The 20,317-nt window shown below is 36.5% G+C and overlaps 4 protein-coding genes across 5 annotated transcripts in view; 2 read left to right on the top strand and 2 right to left on the bottom strand.

The window, feature by feature from the left end:
- On the top strand, positions 744–6,709 carry LOC109836813 (receptor-like kinase TMK3). 2 transcript variants are annotated; one of them, XM_020404828.1, is made up of 4 exons: positions 744–889; positions 2,008–4,523; positions 4,755–5,289; positions 6,175–6,709. In XM_020404828.1, the coding sequence occupies exons 2-3, from the start codon at positions 2,192–2,194 to the stop codon at positions 5,258–5,260; spliced, it is 2,838 nt and encodes a 945-aa protein (XP_020260417.1). In that variant the 5' UTR covers positions 744–889; positions 2,008–2,191; the 3' UTR covers positions 5,261–5,289; positions 6,175–6,709. The 2 variants fall into 2 exon arrangements, with proteins under 2 accessions (XP_020260417.1, XP_020260416.1); XM_020404827.1 differs by lacking the exon at positions 6,175–6,709 and having other exon boundaries at positions 4,755–5,509.
- Positions 10,058–10,756, bottom strand: LOC109836153. Its single transcript, XM_020404039.1, has 3 exons — positions 10,661–10,756; positions 10,416–10,483; positions 10,058–10,230 (listed from the first exon to the last, which is right to left on the bottom strand). Exons 1-3 carry the CDS (start codon positions 10,737–10,739, stop codon positions 10,123–10,125), a joined length of 255 nt encoding a protein of 84 aa, XP_020259628.1. The 5' UTR covers positions 10,740–10,756; the 3' UTR covers positions 10,058–10,122.
- LOC109838285 (apoptosis-inducing factor homolog B-like) lies at positions 14,138–16,130 on the bottom strand. Its single transcript, XM_020406741.1, has 4 exons — positions 16,003–16,130; positions 15,623–15,879; positions 14,870–15,321; positions 14,138–14,395 (listed from the first exon to the last, which is right to left on the bottom strand). The coding sequence occupies exons 1-4, from the start codon at positions 16,128–16,130 to the stop codon at positions 14,138–14,140; spliced, it is 1,095 nt and encodes a 364-aa protein (XP_020262330.1).
- Positions 20,051–20,317, top strand: part of LOC109836810 (uricase-2 isozyme 1) — a 17,120-nt gene continuing 16,853 nt past the window's right edge. Inside the window, 1 exon segment of the mRNA XM_020404823.1 lies at positions 20,051–20,317. This exon segment is cut by the window's right edge and continues 6 nt beyond it. Within this exon segment, the coding sequence (XP_020260412.1) occupies positions 20,219–20,317 (99 nt within the window). The 5' untranslated portion in view covers positions 20,051–20,218.

The raw sequence follows: 20,317 nt of genomic DNA, 5'->3' as shown, positions 1-20,317 counted from the left end.
AGGTTGGGGATGGGTAAGTTTGCAACTGCTGTTACAACTTAAAAGTTATTTGTCTTGCAAGTGTGAACTGCAGCCGATTTTGCTGCAACTCAAATACTGCAAGTGAGACCCAATTTGCAACTCTAGTTGCAACTGTAACGGGTTAGTTGCAGTGAACCAAACAGTTATAATTGGTCTAAAATAGCTCAATTGCATGCAACTTTAGTTGCAGAGCCTTTAGTTGTAACCTGCCAAACAACCCTTAATGGATTTGGATCCTCTACTCATCAACAGTGTCTCCTAATATTTGCTAATGCATCTTCACCTTTTATTTTGTGGATAAGCACAAAATGAAAGATGGTCCCACAAAATAAAAAATGAAGATGCATTAGCAAATATTAGGAGGCACTGTTGACGAGGAGAGGATCCCAATCCCGATGAATCCTCTCCGCTGTCACAATTAAGGGGCTGTTTGGATAGGTTTTTTTGGGTGGTAAAAGAGAAGAAAGCTGCCAAAAATGTCAGCTTTTTGGCAGCTTTCCCCCAAAATCACCTTTTTAAGGGGTGATTTTGGGGGAAAGCTGCCAAAAAGCTGACATTTTTGACAGCTTTCCCCACTTTTATCACCCAAAAAAAGGAACCAAACAGCCCCTAAATAAAAAAGTCATCGGCATCAGAAACCTACTAATTTACATGTGCATGAATATACACGGGAATAGCACCTTCCACGTATTAGCACAAAGAAAGAGGAAATTATATTAATAAAGGAATTAATTCTGTACTATTTATAAAAATTTGTAATATATGAGAGAGAAAAGCCAATCTCTCTCTCTCCCCCCTCTCTATCTCTCTCATCCTCTCTTTGTGGTGGCCGCTGTCTTCAAGACTGCGATTCTTCCCTTTACACAAGGTATGCAGATCCTTCTAACAATGTTGAATTCGTGCACCGCAACTTTTTCCATAAAAAATGTTTAAAATGGGAATTTTGATGTGTTTTTTGTGAGAAGAGCCATTTGAAACGCGCGCAAGATTTCTCCTTTTGCGCCCAACATCTCATCTTTATCTGTTTTGAGATCTGGGTTTTATTTGAAATGTAGTATTTTAAGTGGATGCGTTTTAATCGAGTTTTAGAGTGGTCAAATGAAGCTTTGCCCTTTTAACAGGGGTGATGAGTTTCTAGAACATAGGATTTTAATTATTTTATCGTTTTAATCAGTGGTGTGTTTACTATTCTGAAAGTTTTATAATTGGGATAATCGGATGTGGGTTTTCGATGAAATGAATTTGGAGTCTCAAGCAAGCTCTCTTCCTTTTGGTCTAAAGTTAGATTCTGTAGATTGTGGAGATCTGGATTGTGTTTAAAATGTCCTATTCTTAGTGGATCATTTGTAATCTAAGGAATAACTTTGAGTTTTCCTCCTTTAGTGGAGGTGAAGCATCTAATATTGTCTTTCTTTCTTTTTATTTTTTATTTTTATTTGACTTACCCTTTTGTTCAACCAATTATTTACTCTAAGATTGCAAAAGTGAAGGAATTTGTTCTGGATTTTTGTTGGAATAGCCATTGTAGTTGAAATAAAGTTTTCCTTATTATAATGGTAATGGTGCTCTAAAGGCTTTTAAAGTGACTTCATCTGTAATCTGCTCCAAAAGTGAAAGCTTACACTTCAATATAGATGAAGAATTTTTCTTCAATTTATTAAATTGGTTTATTCTCATCTGCAAATTGCTATTACTCAGCAAGACAGCAAACATGGGAGGTCAAATAAAGCTTTTTCTTCTTTGTGGGCTAAGGCGGCTGCTTTGAATTTTTTTTTTACTGTTTGGATTATTCTTCCTTCTCCTCTTTGAGCATTCTTTGAAAGATCTTGCTCAATTAGATTATTTTCTTTTCTTTCTAAAGAAGTTGTGAGTTAAAGTTTCCACATGATGATAATCATTTTGTGTTTCTCTTTTGCGCTTTTGATTTTTTGTAACTTCTAATCTCAACATGAGTAAAGTTGATAACACTATTGTGTTCCTTTGCAGAAAAGGCGTTCGAAACCAGAAGATCTTCTCCCGATTTCTTGTCGAGAATTGTAGTGAGCACCTTTCAGAGCTAAATTTGGGGTTCTGGAAATATTGTCTGAATTGTTGAGTGAAGGCTTTTCATTCAGTTGGAGGTTATGGTTCTAATAACATAGCGCTTCCTGTGCCAATTCATATCCTTTCTATGGAGGAAGAATTATTCATGGGGGCAAGCTTCAAGTTTCTCTTTGCCTTATCAACTCTTCTGTGTCTAAATTCAATTGTTTGGTGCGCAACAGACCCCAATGATTTTGCCATCCTGCAAGAATTTGTGAAAGGATTGGACAATCCTGAGGTTCTTAAGTGGCCTTCTTCTGGCAGTGATCCCTGTGGGGATTCTTGGCCATATATCTTCTGCAGCGCTTCTCGAATAAACCAGATCCAAACAAAAGATCTAAATTTACGCGGCACTCTCCCTAAGGACTTCAACAAACTCACAGAGCTGAGTAATCTTGGCCTCCAGAACAATGAGCTCTCTGGCAGTCTACCATCGTTTTCTGGATTATCTAAACTTGAGAAGGCTTACTTGGGTAATAATAAGTTTGACACCATTCCATCTGATTTCTTCAATGGGCTTACAAGTTTACAGGTCCTTTCCTTGGAGTATAATCCTTTGAATGAGAGCACCGGTTGGACATTGCCTTTGGATCTAAAGGATTCGGCACAGTTGACTAATTTATCTTTGACGGAGTGTAATCTTGTTGGCCCGCTGCCGGATTTCTTGGGGAGCATGAATTCTTTGGCGGTTCTTGAGATGTCCTACAATAACCTCTCAGGTGAGATTCCAGCAAATTATTCTGGAATGCAGTTGCAGGTCTTGAAGCTCAACAATCAATTTGGGCCAGGGTTGAGTGGTTCTATCGATGTTGTTGCTTCAATGACGCAGCTAACTCTCCTTTGGCTTCATGGAAATTCTTTCACTGGCCCTATTCCTACCACGATTGGGGCTTGCACTTCTTTGAAACAAGTTTGGCTCAACGATAATAAGCTTGTAGGGATCATTCCAGATAATTTGACAGCACTACCGGAGCTTCAAGCGTTGAGAGTGCAGAACAACAAGTTAATGGGCCCGATACCAAAGGTCTCCTTCAATTTCACATATATTCCCAATTCATTTTGCCAGACTACACCTGGGGAGGCTTGCTCACCTGAAGTTAATGCTCTTTTGGGTTTTCTTGGTGATGTGAACTACCCACTGAAGCTTGCAGATGCATGGACGGGTAATGATCCTTGTGGTTCATCATGGTTTGGAGTTTCATGCGCGAGAAACAATGTTTCTGGTATTAATCTTCCAAATTTCAAATTAAATGGCACACTTAGTCCTTCACTGGGGAAGTTAACTTCCCTCACAGCCATTACACTTAGCGGAAACAATTTGAATGGCACAATTCCTAGTGATCTCGCAAAGTTATCGCTATTGAAGATGTTGAACATCGCTGATAACGATATTGGGCCTCCTGTCCCAAATTTTAGTAATGGTGTAAAGGTAGTTGTCAATGGAAATCCAAAATTGGACCCTACTGCACCTCCAAAATCTCCACCCACAGATTCCCCAGAAGGGGGTTCACCTGGCTCTTCACCTAACAGTAGGGGATCTAATTCAAGCGATGCGTCTAAAGGGTCCAGCAAGCTCAAGCTCGTTATAATTATTGTGGCAATTGTAGTTGGTGTATTGCTCATCTCAGTTGTACTTCTATTTGTCTATTTCCACCGAAAAGCCAAGAAGGGAACTTATCCAGCACCGACCTCTATCGTTATCCACCCCAGAGATTCCTCAGATCCTGGGAATGCAGTGAAAGTTGTTGTTGCAGATAATGCCAATAACCGGGATACTTCTAGTGATCTCCAGACTAGTATTGGTAGTGGATCAAGTGATACACATGTCATCGAAGCAGGAAATTTAGTAGTATCAGTCCAAATTCTCCGTAATGTGACAAAGAATTTCTCTTCAGACCAGGAACTTGGCCGCGGTGGTTTTGGCGTTGTTTACAAAGGAGAGTTACATGATGGCACTCAGATTGCGGTTAAGAGAATGGAGTCAGGAGTATTAAGCAGTAAAGCATTTGATGAATTTCAAGCTGAGATTGCTGTGCTATCAAAGGTCCGTCATCGTAATTTGGTGTCCCTTTTGGGATTTTCTGCTGATGGCAGCGAGAAGCTATTGGTTTATGAGTACATGCCAAAAGGGGCATTGAGCAAACATCTTTTCCACTGGAAAGAAGCAAATGTAGATCCTCTATCTTGGAAGAGAAGGCTGAACATTGCACTGGATGTTGCTCGAGCAATGGAATATCTTCATAGCTTGGCACATCAATCATTTATTCACAGAGATCTGAAATCTTCAAATATACTCCTTGATGATGATTATCGAGCGAAAGTCTCTGATTTTGGACTTGTTAAGCTTGCTCCTGATGGGAAGAATTCCGTTGCTACAAGGCTTGCTGGGACCTTTGGTTATCTCGCTCCAGAATATGCAGGTAAGTTTACTTGTTCAACCAAATTCTTTACAGGCTGCTTCATCTTCTCTAATGATAACACAGGAGAAAAAAAACCTATAAGCATATCACTTGAAACATAATATGTGTATTTAATCATCAGATCTGGTACAAGCTTCTACTTTTTTTAATTGTCATGTGATCTTTATTACTTTGCTTCTGCAATAGAAAGAATGGTACTAATCCGGCTTTTCTTTTCTACATTGAACTCAGTGACTGGGAAGGTTTCAACGAAGATTGATGTTTTCAGTTTTGGAGTTGTGCTGATTGAACTAATAACTGGCATGACTGCACTTGATGAGGACCGACCCGAAGAAACCCGTCACCTTGCGTCGTGGTTTTATCATGTTAAATTCAACAAAGAGAAACTTAGGAACTCAATTGACAAATCACTCGATATATCGGAGGAAACCTTTGAGGAAATCTGCACTGTCGCTGAGCTTGCGGGCCACTGCACCGCTAGGGAGCCTCACCAGAGGCCTGAAATGGGTCATGCGGTCAATGTGTTGGCTCCTCTGGTCGACAAATGGAAGCCCGTGAAGGAGGACATGGATGAATCTTTGGGCATAGATTTGGGGCAGCCTCTTCTACAAATGGTGAAAGGGTGGCAAGCTGCCGATGGAAGTACTAGTTCATTTGGTCTAGATGATAGTAAGGGAAGCATCCCTGCAAGACCAGCTGGATTTGCCGATTCATTCACTTCTGCCGATGGTCGCTGAGGTAGTGTTTTTTTCTGGAACATGTTACGGTAAGTCTTGTTTCTACTCTTCGAAGCTTGTAGATAGGAACGTAGTGGCATGCTTGTTTATGCTCTCTTTGTTGCTTTGTTGTAAATGGTCATCAACTCAAATGTCTTATTCCCCTTGAGATCTCATATAAATGAGATTGTTCTTTTTTGGTGGGAGTTTTCTCGGTTCAGTGTGATTGGGAGTGTTTAGTTAAAATAAAAATGAGTTCCGTTGGTTTAATTTGCATGCAACTAGTTAGTCACTCAATAGTTTTTGTTGTATATTTCTTCTGTCAAAATTTGCTTGGCACCTCTATCACATGTAAGTAGCATATGGTTTTATTGGAGCTTTTCATTAAAACTTGTGCACGTTTTAGTTGACGAGTCTTAGTTATGCACTTATGCATCATACGTCTTAGTTCTTGAATGAATTCTAAAAAAAGTACGTGCTAGCAACTCTTATGACTCTGGATTGGAAATTGGTCTTCAGTCATTGACTATTATACACAATTAAACGGTGAAGCGTATCCTAAACATGTTATTGTACAAGTTACTTTTTTCCAATGTATTTTATCTTAATAATGATTTCTGCGTATATAGGATAGTATACACTTGCGTATATTTGCAATTAGGCTGAAATAGATAGATATATTCGAGCAATCATAAGGTCTGTACTCCACGTTGTGTTCAAGAAGTAAGCACATTTCAATTTGACGATACAAGGATCTTTACTACAGAAGGAGTTACCCATGTTAGCTTGTGAATTTGCTTGCTAGAGATATCAGGACGTTGTATTTCTTGTTCTGTGCTGATAGTAAATGATTCTTGATGTCATTACAGTTTTATATCCTGCGATTCTTGAATTCTATAGTATATGCTTTCATATTATACTTTGACATTTGACAGGTATCATGAACTTCAGGAGTCGTGTTATATAATGAAATCATAGTGAATTCAAAAGCCAGTTCAAAACAAGGTGTGTGTGTGTGTGTGTGTTGTTTCATATTAAAACGTGTGATAGCCATTTGGAAATGCCTCTCTCGTGGGCCAAAGATTCCTCGAGAACGGCATTTTGTTTATTGCTCTATTGTTTGTGGATTTATCCAATTGGATTGGCTGGTGTTGTATTGTTACCCATTTCAATGGGAGTTATCGACAGAGGAGAGGAATTGTGATCACGTGGCAAAACATGGGTGCTTCTAGAGGTTAAGGATGTAGGAAGGGGATAGGAGAGAGAGAGAGAGAGAGAGAGAGAGAGAGAGAGAGAGAGATGTATGAGTGATGTTCATGGTGGTGAGTTGAGGTGGGCTGTGAGAAAGACGTTAGGGATAGTAGAAGAACTAAAATTCTCGTACTAACGTGTGGATGGTACATATTACCTCTTTTTATGAAGGTGTTCTGATAGAATCTGCACTCGGAAACGCTAGCATTTTATTATGATGCGAGTATTTTCAATGTTAAATACAATTCCTATCTGGACGCTTCTTATGCTTGAAGTATTCCTATGCTCGTCTATATGGAGGTCATGTACCTTTTATTTATTCTCTCGTGGAAGTTGATATCTTCTTCCAAAATTGGGGGTGAACACTTGTCACATGGAATTCATGCATATAAATTGTTGGGCTTTTTACAAAGCACCTTAGAAATATAGTAATTGTACAAAAATCATATTTTATTTTCAATTTATACATAAACCATCTTTATAAAGTAGGTTTTTGTTGTAATCAACCACCTCTCAGTCAAATTTAACTAAAAAACAAAAATAGGTTTGAAACATTCAAGTTCAAGGTGCATGAGTTGTACCCTAACAAGACCTAAACACTAAAAACATGAGTCGTGTATTTTGAATGCGATCTTTTTAAGGGTAATTTTGAATTTTTAGCGAAAATATTAACTGGGGGTGATTTGTCGCAACAAAAATTTAATTTAAAGGTGCTTTATGTATAAATTAAAAATGAGATGTAGTTTTGGTATAATTGTTTTATCTTTAAATTGGTTCCTAGTTTTAAAAAAATCTTACTCTACACCTCTATATAAATGGTAGAACCTAAGATTTACTATTTATGTTATAGTAATATTTACTGTAGTATTATTACTATAACAAACATGAACTGAAGGGAATACTGTAGCAGAAGAAGCGGGATACTGTAACGATTCAAAAAATAATGTAACGACTAAAACAGGAAAAAAAAGGACGGTGTTCACACTGGTTATTTTAATAGAAGACTAAAACAGGAAAAAAAAGGACGGTGTTCACACTGGTTATTTTAATAGAACAAATATTCTACTATGTTCTATGCGTCGGTGGGAAGAAGTACTATTATTAATAGTTACGTGTCTCTTTTCAACATCCTTTATTGCATGAACATGAAAGCACTCCTTTATTGTGGTTTCTGCTGCTAGTCACCTCTGTCTTCCATTTGCAAGGGCCTAATGGATTTGAGATTAGGATTTCTTAATTGTAATTTGCTGTAGTTACTTCTTTTGCTTAAAATTCCTGCATGTGGTCTGTTTGACTATTGTTTGCACCGAAGTAAATTATAATTATCCAGTCATATGAATCCACAGTTAGGCCTCATTTATCATAAATAGATTAGTAGACGGTTTTTTAATCATTCCTCTTCTTCATTTCCCTACTCTTACCATCACAAACTTAACCCTTTCCCTTCTCATCAAGATTCATTTAGGAGATTAGGACCATTACGGAAACTACGATTATTCATTTCTGAACTTAAATTTTCTATTTAAATTTGAGCAAACTATAGTCTATAGACAATCACTCATATCTTTAGTAATATAGTTAATCATCATTCGATTCATCTAGCACTCATTATCGCTCTATTTCTTAAGGGCGCTAAAGAAAAGGATGGGGGGAGGTTATCTGCAATTTTCATCTGAATTTTATATATTAGTCAATTTGTATCGCCACGTAGGTAGCCCCCTGAATAAGAATTTTTGCACTAATTTGCCAAACTAAATGACGAGTTTGAAGATTAGCAAACCCCAAACCACAAAAACACTGAGGAAATAACAAAAATAGCACCCCGTCATCCACTGGGTCCCGACAAATGAGGGACGCTTCATCAGAAAAACGACGAAATCACGGAAATAAATGTTACATGATCGATTGCTACGATTGCGGGGTTAGCTTACCAATTCCAATAATGTAAATAAATCATGTTCATGTCTTTTTCTGCGGTCAATTATAGTATTTGCAAACAGCTGTCTACGACCCACGTTTCACTCTCTTTCTTCCTCTTCTTCTTCTCTCTTGATCTTTCGTAGCGTGATAAAGAAGTCAGTACTACTTTTTTTTATCATCACGCGTTTGTGTTTGATTGTGTAGTTGCGTAGTTCAAGTTGCCATCTGAATCATCCAAGGGTTCAATTATAGATGGCAAACGCCAATTTTCTTTAGGCCCAAGCATGAAATGGAATGTTTTGAGGACTGAATCGATCACGTTATTCAGAAGTAGCACTTCAAATTTATGAGAAATTTAGAGTAATTATGCCTAATTTATCTAGGTGGGGTTAGCGAAACTGCAAGATGGATACTTGTATACTGTTATCATATGAAAAGTACAAACACATATTTGTAAGGGATATTTAGTTATTGTGACGTTCCACCGATCCAAAGTTATAGTCCCACATCGGTGAGAGAATAAGATATTTAAAGGTTTATATAGTGAAGCTAAACACTCAAGTGTAACATCGGCTAGTCGATTTTGGTAGTGGTTTGAGCTAAATAGCACGTTACACTCGGTGGGTCCCACGGCTTGCACGCGCCAACGGGCCTGCGGGCCCGGAGCGTGACAAATGGTGTCAGAACAGTTGCCAGCCGAAAGTGCGGGGCTAAGTGTTACACCGTGTGGTGGGAGCCACCTCTAGAGCCCGTAGGAGTTACCTCTAGAGTCCACATCGCCTGATAGCTTGGGATGTGCTAATTGTCATGCCGCGACGAGGACGTCGTTTTTGTAAGGTAGGGTAAATGTGACATCTCACCGACCCAAAGTTATAGTCCCACATCGGTGAGAGAATAAGATATTTAAAGGTTTATATAGTGAAGCTAAAGACTCAAGTGTAATATCGGCTAATCGATTTTGGCAGTGGTTTGAGCCAAATAGCACGTTATACTCGGTGGGTCTCATGGCTCGCACGCGCCAACGGGCCCTCGCGGGCCCGGAGCGTGACAGTTATGACTGATATGATGGGTATTGAAGAGGAAAAAAAGGAAAAGGCTGCCAAATAGATGTAGTAATTTCTCTGTCAATAATTCTGACTCATCCTTGCAAGCCTCTCAAAATCGAAGGTAGCAGACCATCGGGAGGTATCTTTGAAAAAAAAAAGTACGATTACGGACACCGTGAAGGAATCGATATGGGGATGATAAATAAAGAGTTGGGCCTTATTTATTGGCTAGGCCCCAGGAACAATCTAGTCCAGCAAGCTCATTTCAGATTTTTAGGATAGGGCCGACAGGTTATGGCATTTAAGTGTGGGTAACAAAATTGCCAACTTTAGGGCTTATGTGATTTTACCGAAGAACTCGAGGGGCTGTGATGTGCTAGCTTGTAAGGCCCAAGTTTTATTTTCCTGTGGAACCCTATAATGTACATGAAAAAGAATTGGAAATTTTAGCATTACTACATTAAGATATTACCAGGATCGGTGAAGGCTTGAACAAGTAACTAGTCAGGACTTTTCATTAACCAGGGTAAGCTATATAATTCACATATTTTCTTCAAACAGAAAAGCCACTAGCGTTGAACTGAGCCGTATATATTTCAACAGCTGTAGAAGCAATACGGGCCATTGCTTGAAAAAAGGATAAAGATATTTGCTAGTTGAGGACGCTCATGGGCCATTTCTGGGCTTCTTTGGGCTTCCATGGTGATGCAAAGGGTCCGGACCCGAAGGTACCATCCTCAAATCTCTCGCTACATCTCCATTACCATTGAAACCCTAGTCAAACACCAAACAAATAATCTCAAAAAATTAGTTCATAACTCCCATTAACAAATTCTATGTGCCGTATTCTCCATCGCGAAATTTATTCCCGTTTAACTCTTTTTTAATGATCGTTATGGATATCTAAAGAAAAAGTTACGTGATTAGAATAAGAACACAACTTCAGTTATATAGCATACATAAATATCTGCATTCTCTGGTCGAGCTCCCTCTTGATAGAAACAACCAAGCATATTATCTCCACAGCCTATAGTGACAAAACAAGGCAAAATTTTTAATAAGAAAACAACATAAGAAATTAAGCACATTAATGAGAAGAAATATGTATTTTTGTATGAGCAAGTCCAAGTATATATTAGTTTTGCTTGAATTAAATTATATATAGTCTAACGATCAACATTACGGAAGAAGGTAATTAAATCACCTAAACGACCATCTACATTTGAGCAAAAGGATGAGAAGAGAATAATGGAGCACAAGATCAATAGGGAGTCTCTCTTCATTCTCTTTCACAATATGAGTAGATGAAACTTTTAACTTGGAGATGAGAACTTAACGCTAAGTTACGCGTATTTATAGACGACAAATCCAAGTTGATGCTAGTTTCATGATTGCTCTCTAGTCTGCACCTGAACCAAGAGATCAGCCTGGGATTTTTTTGGATCCAACCAATGGCGGCAGATTTTAATCAAAGTGAGCCCATGATGTTTATAGGTGACACAATTAATATCTGTACTACAACTCCGAGTTACCGTTGCGACTTATGAAACAAACTAATTTCGGAAACAATAATGATGCGTGGTGATGCAATTTTTTGTTTTTCAATGGGCTGGATTTTGATCACGAGACATGACAATTTCTTAAGGAATTTATGGTGATTTGATTCACTAGGCGCTGGTTCTAAGAACCGTCGATTACAATCCAAGATTTTAAACGTTTGTACCGTGTAAACTGGATCTGGACACTCTTTTATATTAGCTAGGAACTAGGATGCAAACGGATTAGATATGATACTAACTCTATCCGGATCCACTTATTGCGAATATTAATACAAATAAGAATTCGTTTTTTTATCTATACCATGCGGATTCACCAAATATATATGAGAAAAACAAATAAGGTTGAGAAACTATAAGTCATATCATACAAGAGAGTCCACAAACATGTTTGTTAGATCTTAAAGCGGATATTAGGTCTCTTAATACTAATTCTAATACTTCACTACTATATGCATTCATAAATATAGTATATCAGATATAAATATTTAGTAGCTACATATGTTATCTAACAGATACGGATACGGACATAGATATTTATTTAGACCTCTACCAGGATGGAAGGGAAAATGTAGAATGTGGTTGTGGCACATGCACAATATTAATTCTAATGGTACCATTAGTACAATAAACTAGTATAATCAATAAAAATCTCATTTAAAACAAACAATCAAATTAGTATAAGCCACATGAATCAATGCAACTATCAACTTTAAACTTTAATAGTTGGATTGTTGGGCACATGCAGTATATTTCCTCTCTTCTTGTGATCTTTTATATGTTAGAACGTTGTCCGGAGTGCAATGTAGTTCGTGTAGTATTTCTTGTTTGGTAAATAACAAACTTCCATTTTCCTACTGCTATGTTTATGAGATGATATATTTCAAGTATAACTAGGCGAAAAATTTACGGCTCAAAACTGATGCAAAATCAACACAAACATCGATTTTAGTATTTGAACCATTGATGGCCACAAGGCACCATCAATAGTCGAGTCTAGTCATTGATGGACTACGAAAAACAATCGTCGAAACAGAAATCAAAAGCATCGTTGAAGCATCAATGGCCTATAATCAAGCATCGATGATCGCAAAGGACCATCGGTGGACTATAGTCAACAATCGCTGAAGTCCAAAAACTAGAATTTGCACAATTGATGAACTATAGTTAACCATTGATGATCGTGATCGACCATTAATGGTCGCGACGAGTTTTGGCAGATTTTCAGACTTAATCTCAGCCATTCGTCAACCCATTTGATCTCCAATTTAGACTCTGATTTGGATATATTTTTCCTATCCTATCAAGGCCTATTTAAGAGGAGATAGAGATCATAATAAACAACGAAGAGAACAAAAAAAAAGAGAGATCTATTGTAGAGTTTAACAAGAAATTTTGATTTGAAAATTAACCCCTAGGGTCTCATTCAACTTCTTCTCGTCATGCTCGATATCAGAGGATTGTTTTAATGAGAAGAAGTGCCTTTTACGTTCAACTACAACATCACTTATTCACTGATTTATTTAAAGGGCTATAAAATCTTTTTAATTATGCTTTAATTATTTTTGGGTTGGTTTTATATTTCAATATTGTGAGTTTTACGGCGTTACTCAAGCCGGTGTAATTGAGAGTTGGCGTACTCAAGCTAGGTGAATTGAAGGTGACTAGCTAGAGTTAGGTTTTTTCTGGTCATTGAAATGTTAGGTTAGTTAATTGGTTTCGGATAGATACCAGTGTGATGTATCAAATTAGATTGTGATTTGGGAAAACTCCAGTCACAAGAGTGGATGTAGGATTTTAATCCAACCCATTATAAAAATCCCGTGTGTTCTTGTGTTAGCTTGCTTTTAGTTTTTTGCATTTTATTTTTGTTGCATATTTTGAGTTTTGTTGAAAAACTGTAGCAATTCTATTCAACTTGTGCCCCCTAAGGCTTGCATCTGAGTTCCAACATTATAAAGTATAAGTTGCTTTTTTGGGTTATTTGTATTCAAACTTTCATCATTTAACTTTAATATCCAAAAATTTATTTTGATAGTTTGACACCTCAAAATTTTCAACTTGACAAATTGATTTCTCAAACGCTTAACAATATTGTTTCTCACTTTCGTCGAACGCAAAACGCAGAAATTTAGTGGCAAAATTATGTAGACTTTTCTGTACTCTGACTTTGAGGCGTCAAATTGTTTAAGTATAACTTAGGATGAAAAGTTAAAAGGGGAAATAGTGTGACGTTAAAATGTAAATAACTCCAGTATCCATGCACGATGATGTAGTCAAGTTGATACATCGAGATTAATGGAAGAGCTCTGAGTACTCATGAGTATGATTTGACTTTTGGTATAGCCTGACGTAAGCTGATTTTCCTGTGTATGAGTTTTAAGTCATAATTGCATCAACTCGATCCAGACGTAGACAAGTTGATTTGCCGATGTATGAGTTTTAAGTCATAACTGCATTAACTCGATCCAGACGTAGACAAGTTGATTTGCCTATGTATGAGTCTTGGTCATATTTGCATTAACTCCAGAGACAGACGTGACATGAAGAAACTATTAGGTCCTTAATAACTCTTCATATGTCTTGCCAAATATCAGGTAACTCATAATTGTAGGTTCCAAAATAGAATTTTTTTTTAAATTTTTTCAGAAGCACTTTTAATTACATGCTCTACTCTCGAGAATGAGAGAGACATGACCCTAAATTGAAGAAATTGAAGTTTCTCTTAGCATGTAATGGGACTCAGAATTCTTACTTACATTGAGTGCTAATATAAAGCCTATATTGATCTGTAGATAGTGGGGGTGTTCTTATATATTGTATGACGTTAATATAGCGGCTTTGATCATATACCTGTATTTTCTTTACATGGACCAATTTCTCAAAAGTATCATAAACTCTATCTCAACAACATTACGTGCTTGGAGTTGGAGGCTTACAATGTTAGGAATACAATTGAAGCTGCGTTCATTTTATGGAACTAAAATAAATCTAATAAGAAAATATATTACCAGAATAGGAATTACGTAAATACATAGAAAAGAAGAATGTTGCATTGACCGTTGACATTTCATTATCTCACTGCTCAGAGCTTATACAGTCATAAGCAATGTCCTTGCTGGGCTTTAGCACTCCAGGCCCATCTTCCTCCTCGTCCTGTCCACAAACAAGTGCTTGGACTTGATCATGCCGGGCAGCGACCCGGCCATTGTTAGAAATGGTACTTGCGCTAATGCACTGTTCCTTCCTAATGAAATCATCGCCACTTGAATCGATGGTTTATACTTGACTAGCGTCTTGTTCTTAGTTCCATTCATCAAAATCTTTAAGTTCTTTGCTACCACCTTGGCGTGCTTTTGAGCAAGGTACCCTTGTTTTATTTCCTGCCACGACAGATCACAGTTTAATTCATAAGAATCAATATATACTTTGGCGTAAAACGTATTTAATATCTTCGGTATTGTGTTTCAATATTATAATTTCCTTTTCTGCTTGAAAGAGTATGAGGGAGGTTATTTGCAATATTGAACATTTAATTTTGGTTTAATTGCAGGTAGACCCCCTGTGCATGTGCTATAGCCCTATTGTGAATAGATCTATTTGTGCGAACGGGCTCTCTGAATGAACCTTTTCTAGCTTTGTTAAGAGCCAAAATAAACTTCAATTGCCGGGTCTATCTGCATTTGGGCAAATAATATAGAGTATTGTTGGGGCCTGTAGAACTATAGGGGTCAATGTGCAATCCGGCGCTGGAACATGGGTCTAATTTGTGAAGGAGTAGTGCTACAGGGACCCCAAAATAGGGGACCCCTGAGGAGTTTTCCTTCCTTTGTGAAGCAAAAAAGACTTGTACTTACTTGAATGTCAGTGATGTCACCAATGGCGAAGACATTCCTGTGACCTGCAACTCTCAAGTTCTCATCAACCATCACTCTTCCCATCCTATTAATCCTTTCCTTTAGCACAGACTCCTGAAGCCATGATGAAGCTACGTGCTTATCCAAGCAGACAAAATAGCTATCAGCAATTACAGTCTCCCCTGCTGATGTCATGAAGGTCTTGTCTGCCTCTGATATTGATCCCAAACCAATTGATTGCTCAAGCAGAACTTCGACTTTCTTTGATTTCAGCCAATCCAGTGCCTTTTTGCTAGCCCCGGGGCTAATGAACTGCAGCAATCTTGGTCCGTTGTGAACCAGAGTGACCTTTTTCTCCGGGTAGTCCACCGCAATCTCTCCAGCGAGCTCAACACCAGTGGGTCCACCTCCAATGATTAGAATAGACCCCGAATTTTTTATCTTGATATTTTCTGAAATTGTGAAAGAAGAAGAAATAGAAACAAATGTAGTTTAGTTTAGTAAAACAGTGCAGTTACAGACTTAGAGTGATTGATAAATCAATCATTTTTTCCGTTTTTAAGAGTTATTTTTCATAGATAGTCCCCAAATTTACATGTGTTTTTAAACTTACCGAAAAAAATCATCGTAGTTGATGTTTTACCCCATAAAATGTAGTTGATGTTGCACATGGAAAAACCCGTGTTTATTTTTTGAGAGAAACATTATATACCTATTGCTAATATGTAAGCTATCTTCTATGTTGATGTATACCTTCTTGAAATTGTTCCATCCTATCCCTCCTGCATCTGGGATTGAACGGCGCATGACCAGTAGCAACAACAAGGTAATTATAAGGAACCTCATGCCCATCTGTTGTTAAAACTTTTGTCTCGGTCACGCTATTTGCAGAGGATATGATAACTCTGCCGTTGGTTAAATACTCCGAGTGGTTAAATAATGCCTTGTCTGCAAATGATGGGTCCACCTTTGACCTCAAACTTGCCCATGGAATCTCAAAATACTCCTTCCTATTCCCGTCATAAAGGAAATTACAAAATCAAACAAAATGCATAGGCATAATGTAGATAATGCAGAGGTAACACACATAATATTAGCACGTAAAAAATTTGTATAAAAGAGAGAGATCATACGGGTCAATGAGGGTGACGTCCGCATAGTCCTGAATAGACCTCGCGAGCAATGAACCTGCAATTCCTCCCCCAACCACGACGACCTTCTGCTTCGTAGCCGAGGCAACAGTTTCTCCTCCTCCATCCATTTATTTGCTCCGATCGAATTAATAACAATGCTCGAATCGAAACGAAATAGAGAACTTTTGGGAATAAATAACCTCGGGTTGGTGTTGTTGTGCTCATGGATTTGGTTCCGGGTCTCTTTTAAAGAGAGGGGAGAGGGAAAACACGTTGAGCTGTTAAGCCTCAAATTAGTTTCTTGTTTCTCTGTTCTGTCCTCTACTAATACAAAGTTACAAGATAACTACGGTTTTGCTGGATTTTCACCTGAAAGACGTCGGCCGTTAATAAATATATCGTAGTGAGGTAGTATTCAGTAGGTCGATAAACATAAAAAATTGTATAGATGGAAAGGCTTTTCTCGAATTGCAAGACAACCTGTATCAACAATAAACCTTATTCATCGAGAAGTTCTTCTAACACGTACCATTTGGGCATTTTCTTCAAATAGAAGCTTTTATAGTTGGATTGAGGTGTAAGAGCATCTCTAATTAATGGTATATTCTATATTTAGAGGGTTTGAAGAGAATATTCTTTAAGATTCCTTAAATATAGAGGGTTTGTAAAAATTATGCTCAAATGGTGCCATCTATATTTATATGAATTAATTTATCATTAACAAACTAATGATGTAAATAAAATAATTAAAAACTTATACTTTTTTGTAAAAAATTATACCTTTAGAACCGTCTCGCCGAGACATTTTAAATGAGATTAATATTGAATATTTTTAGAGTCATTTTTAAATTAGTTTATTTTAATATAGTAAAATAAAAATATTCGTTAATAAAATAAATACATGGGGATCTATATAACCCGTCCCAAAGGAACTACATTCAGAAATACAGAAAGTATGTGGAGCGGGCATTTGGAGTACTTCAAATACGCTTTGCCATCAGCAAAGGATCAGCACGTTTTTGGGATAAACGAGTACTACATGACATCATGACTGCTTGTGTAATACTACATAATATGATTGTGGAGGATGAACGTGAAGAAGAACTAGATAATGTTGATTCAACTCAACCTTCAAATACTGACGAGATGGATGACAATGATGATGAAAGATTAAGACGATTACTCGCTCGACATAGGAAAATCCAAGATCGGGAGGCTCACTTTGAACTTCGTAATGCACTCATTGAACATTTATGTCAAATACATGGTAACGGAATAATATAATTTTTTAAGCTTGATGTATTTTAAATTCTCTGTACTTTAACATTTCATAATGATAAATTTGAAATTAATATTAAAAGTATTAAATATTAGTCTCATTTTGAAGGTTTCAACAAGACAATTTCAATGATATAATTTTTATTTAAAATAGACTAGTAAATTTAAAATTATATTAAGTTAAATAATTAGTTTAATTATATTCAAGGATACATTTGATATTTATGAAAAGTTATAAATGAGATGAGAAGGTAAAATTGGAATTAAAATACATGAATAGTATTTTAGAGGGATCCCTCTATATGAGCCCAAACCCTTCAAATATAGAGTGTTACTGTAGCACCCTCTTAGTATAGAAGGTGCTACAGTTGTACCATTGGAGCCAATGATACTCTATTTATAGAGGAATAGAGTACCATTGGAGATGCTCTAAGATAGCAACATGATGTTCATTGAACAAAAATTCCAGCTCTGTTTGGGCATCATTTTCTAATAGAAGCTAGAGAGTTCACTTGAGGCGTGAGATGGCAATAAGACTATTTCTATTGGAAAATGTTTTCAGTCCTATGAGGGCGTTTCTTCAATTTGAAAACACCAACAACTTTCAAAATCGCACTTAACCCCCAATAACTTTTGTAGAAAATTGCCAGTATATTTTGGATAAATTATAGTCAACCTACAATAACTTTAAAATTACCTTTTTTTATATTGCTTTTCGGTTCAAATATATGAGAGTTATTTGCAAATCGCGAATTTTTTGTGGAAATTTTCTTTAATTCCAAAATAATAGTTTTTGGGGTTATTGTGTTTTTGAAAATTTATGGTGTTTACTGCAAAATGATGAAATTTCCTAGGGATTGAGTGTAATTTACCCATAATTTAATTAAGGTGTAATATACAGTGACGTGCTTCATTAAAACAATAGGTTCCATATCTAATTTGTTTAGAAAAACAGTTCATCCTTCCATTCGATGTTCAAAATCTAAATAGAGAAAAGGAAATATTGCTAGATACATACATGATGCGAGGAATATGAATGATGTAACTAGTGCTTTTTTTAATAATATGGTTGTTTTTTTTATTACTACAGCCATAGGATTTTGATGCTGATGCTACTGAAAAGGATTTTCGATAATAATATTACTAAACAGGATTTTTGATAATAATCTTACTAAACAGGATTTTTGATAATAATCTTACTAAACAGAGATTTTGAATTTTTGATAATGATATACTAAAAAGAATTTTGATAATAATGATGGGTTAGAGAGCAAAACATAGCTTTATATATATTCATTACTAAAAAAAGCAATTATCAAATATTCCTTAATAAATTATCATCTCAATTATACCATATGTTGAGACTAGACTTTGTGTAGATCTCTCATCCAGAATAAACAATTAAAAGTTACACAAACAATATTAAGATGCATAAAGTTTATCTTCCTAATTGGTAGATCGAGTTACGAGTTACAAGTGGAATAATTAAAGAGAATAAGCTATAGAAAAAATTAAAGAGAATAAGCTATAGAAAAAAAATATCGCTTTCTTCAGTTTTCAATATCTATCTCCTAATCACATATATTCTTTCATTTTTAATAAAATTTTTAAGAAAACAAAAAAATTTGAGCTTCTGCATGTGCATCTACAGACGCCACAATACTAGCGTGAAAGAAAGTGCCAAGCGTCCAATCAAGAGTCTTTGCTTTAGTGTATAGTAGATAGTAGATAGAAAGATGTTACCTTGGGATCAATAGTGATTAAAAGTTGACATCTCAAATTAGCAACTACTTACTTGTTTAATACAAAAATTAGTGGTTATAATAATAAATGAATTAATTAAAAAAATAGTTGTAGCAGCAAAGATCAAATTAAGGAGATAAAGTCTAATAAGCCTCTAAATTTATCCGACTTTTTTTTATGAAGCCTCAACTTTCATCTCAATCTACTATCCTTAAACTTTACACAATTCTTCTATATAAGTCTTTAAACTCCTATTTCAATATGTTATGTCCCTAAAATTGTAGCTCTCGCTGTACTTGGCTCCATGTTGGTTTTAGCCCCCAAACACTCAAAATACTGTTTTAGCTAGGTTCGAATTGGAATATTGTAAAAAGAATCGCATGACAAAGCTCTTCCAATATGAGTTTTGATTTACTTGCTATTTGTTCAGAGTTATAAGTCTTTTACCACCCCATAAGCAAGTATTGAGGTGTAGATAATTAATCATCCAGGCATTGCAATTAAACATAATCAAGACATAATTAGAATGCTGTAAAAAATTTTGATTGGAAGAGAAACAACAATAAATGAAAGTGTAGTGATGTTTATTCTTTAGTAAAACATTGAAACTGAAGCAGTACAATTATTTCCTTTAACTAATATAAGCATATGCTTGGTTATATGAAATTATATCCTTCTAAAAATGGTGGAAATGACAGCATTCTCTTCTATAGTTATATTGACCATTATACGGGCTAAATAGAATAAAAGTAAAACTTTTAGGAGCTTAGTAGATTGAAATAAGAGTTTGAGGGCTTTATAGAGAAGGTTGATAAAGTTTAAGAGCTTAATAGATTGAAATAAAAGTTTGAGGACTTCATTAAAAAAAAAGCCAAAGTTTAGGAGCTTAATAGACTTGAAATAAAAGTTTGAGGGCTCGATAACAAGTTCGGCAAAACTCAGGGACTTATTAGACTTTGAGCTCACTATCAAAGATTCCTTAACAATTTTCCTAGTGACAAAAAAAGATCCCCAGGCCCATTTCCGACGCACGACGCTGACAAAGAACCAGCTAGCGACCCGTGTGCTGTACTTCCGATAAATAAAACCCATACAATAAATTCATTATTATACATCGTATATCGCCGCTTGAAAGGAGACAGTAGGTTGAGAGTAGAGTCGAACAGAGGAAAAAGGAGAGTAGAAAACAGCGGCGATGTCTGAGAGTCTCAAGATCGAGCAAAGGCACGGGAAAAGTAGGGTTAGGGTTTCTAGGGTTTGGAGGAGGCCGGCGATCGACGGCGGCGATGTCTTC

This window comes from Asparagus officinalis, chromosome 4, assembly GCF_001876935.1.
Source record: "Asparagus officinalis chromosome 4, Aspof.V1, whole genome shotgun sequence".
Classification (NCBI taxonomy): domain Eukaryota; kingdom Viridiplantae; phylum Streptophyta; class Magnoliopsida; order Asparagales; family Asparagaceae; genus Asparagus; species Asparagus officinalis.
Note: the sequence above shows the minus strand (reverse complement) of the source record. Positions and strands in the feature narration are given on the sequence as shown.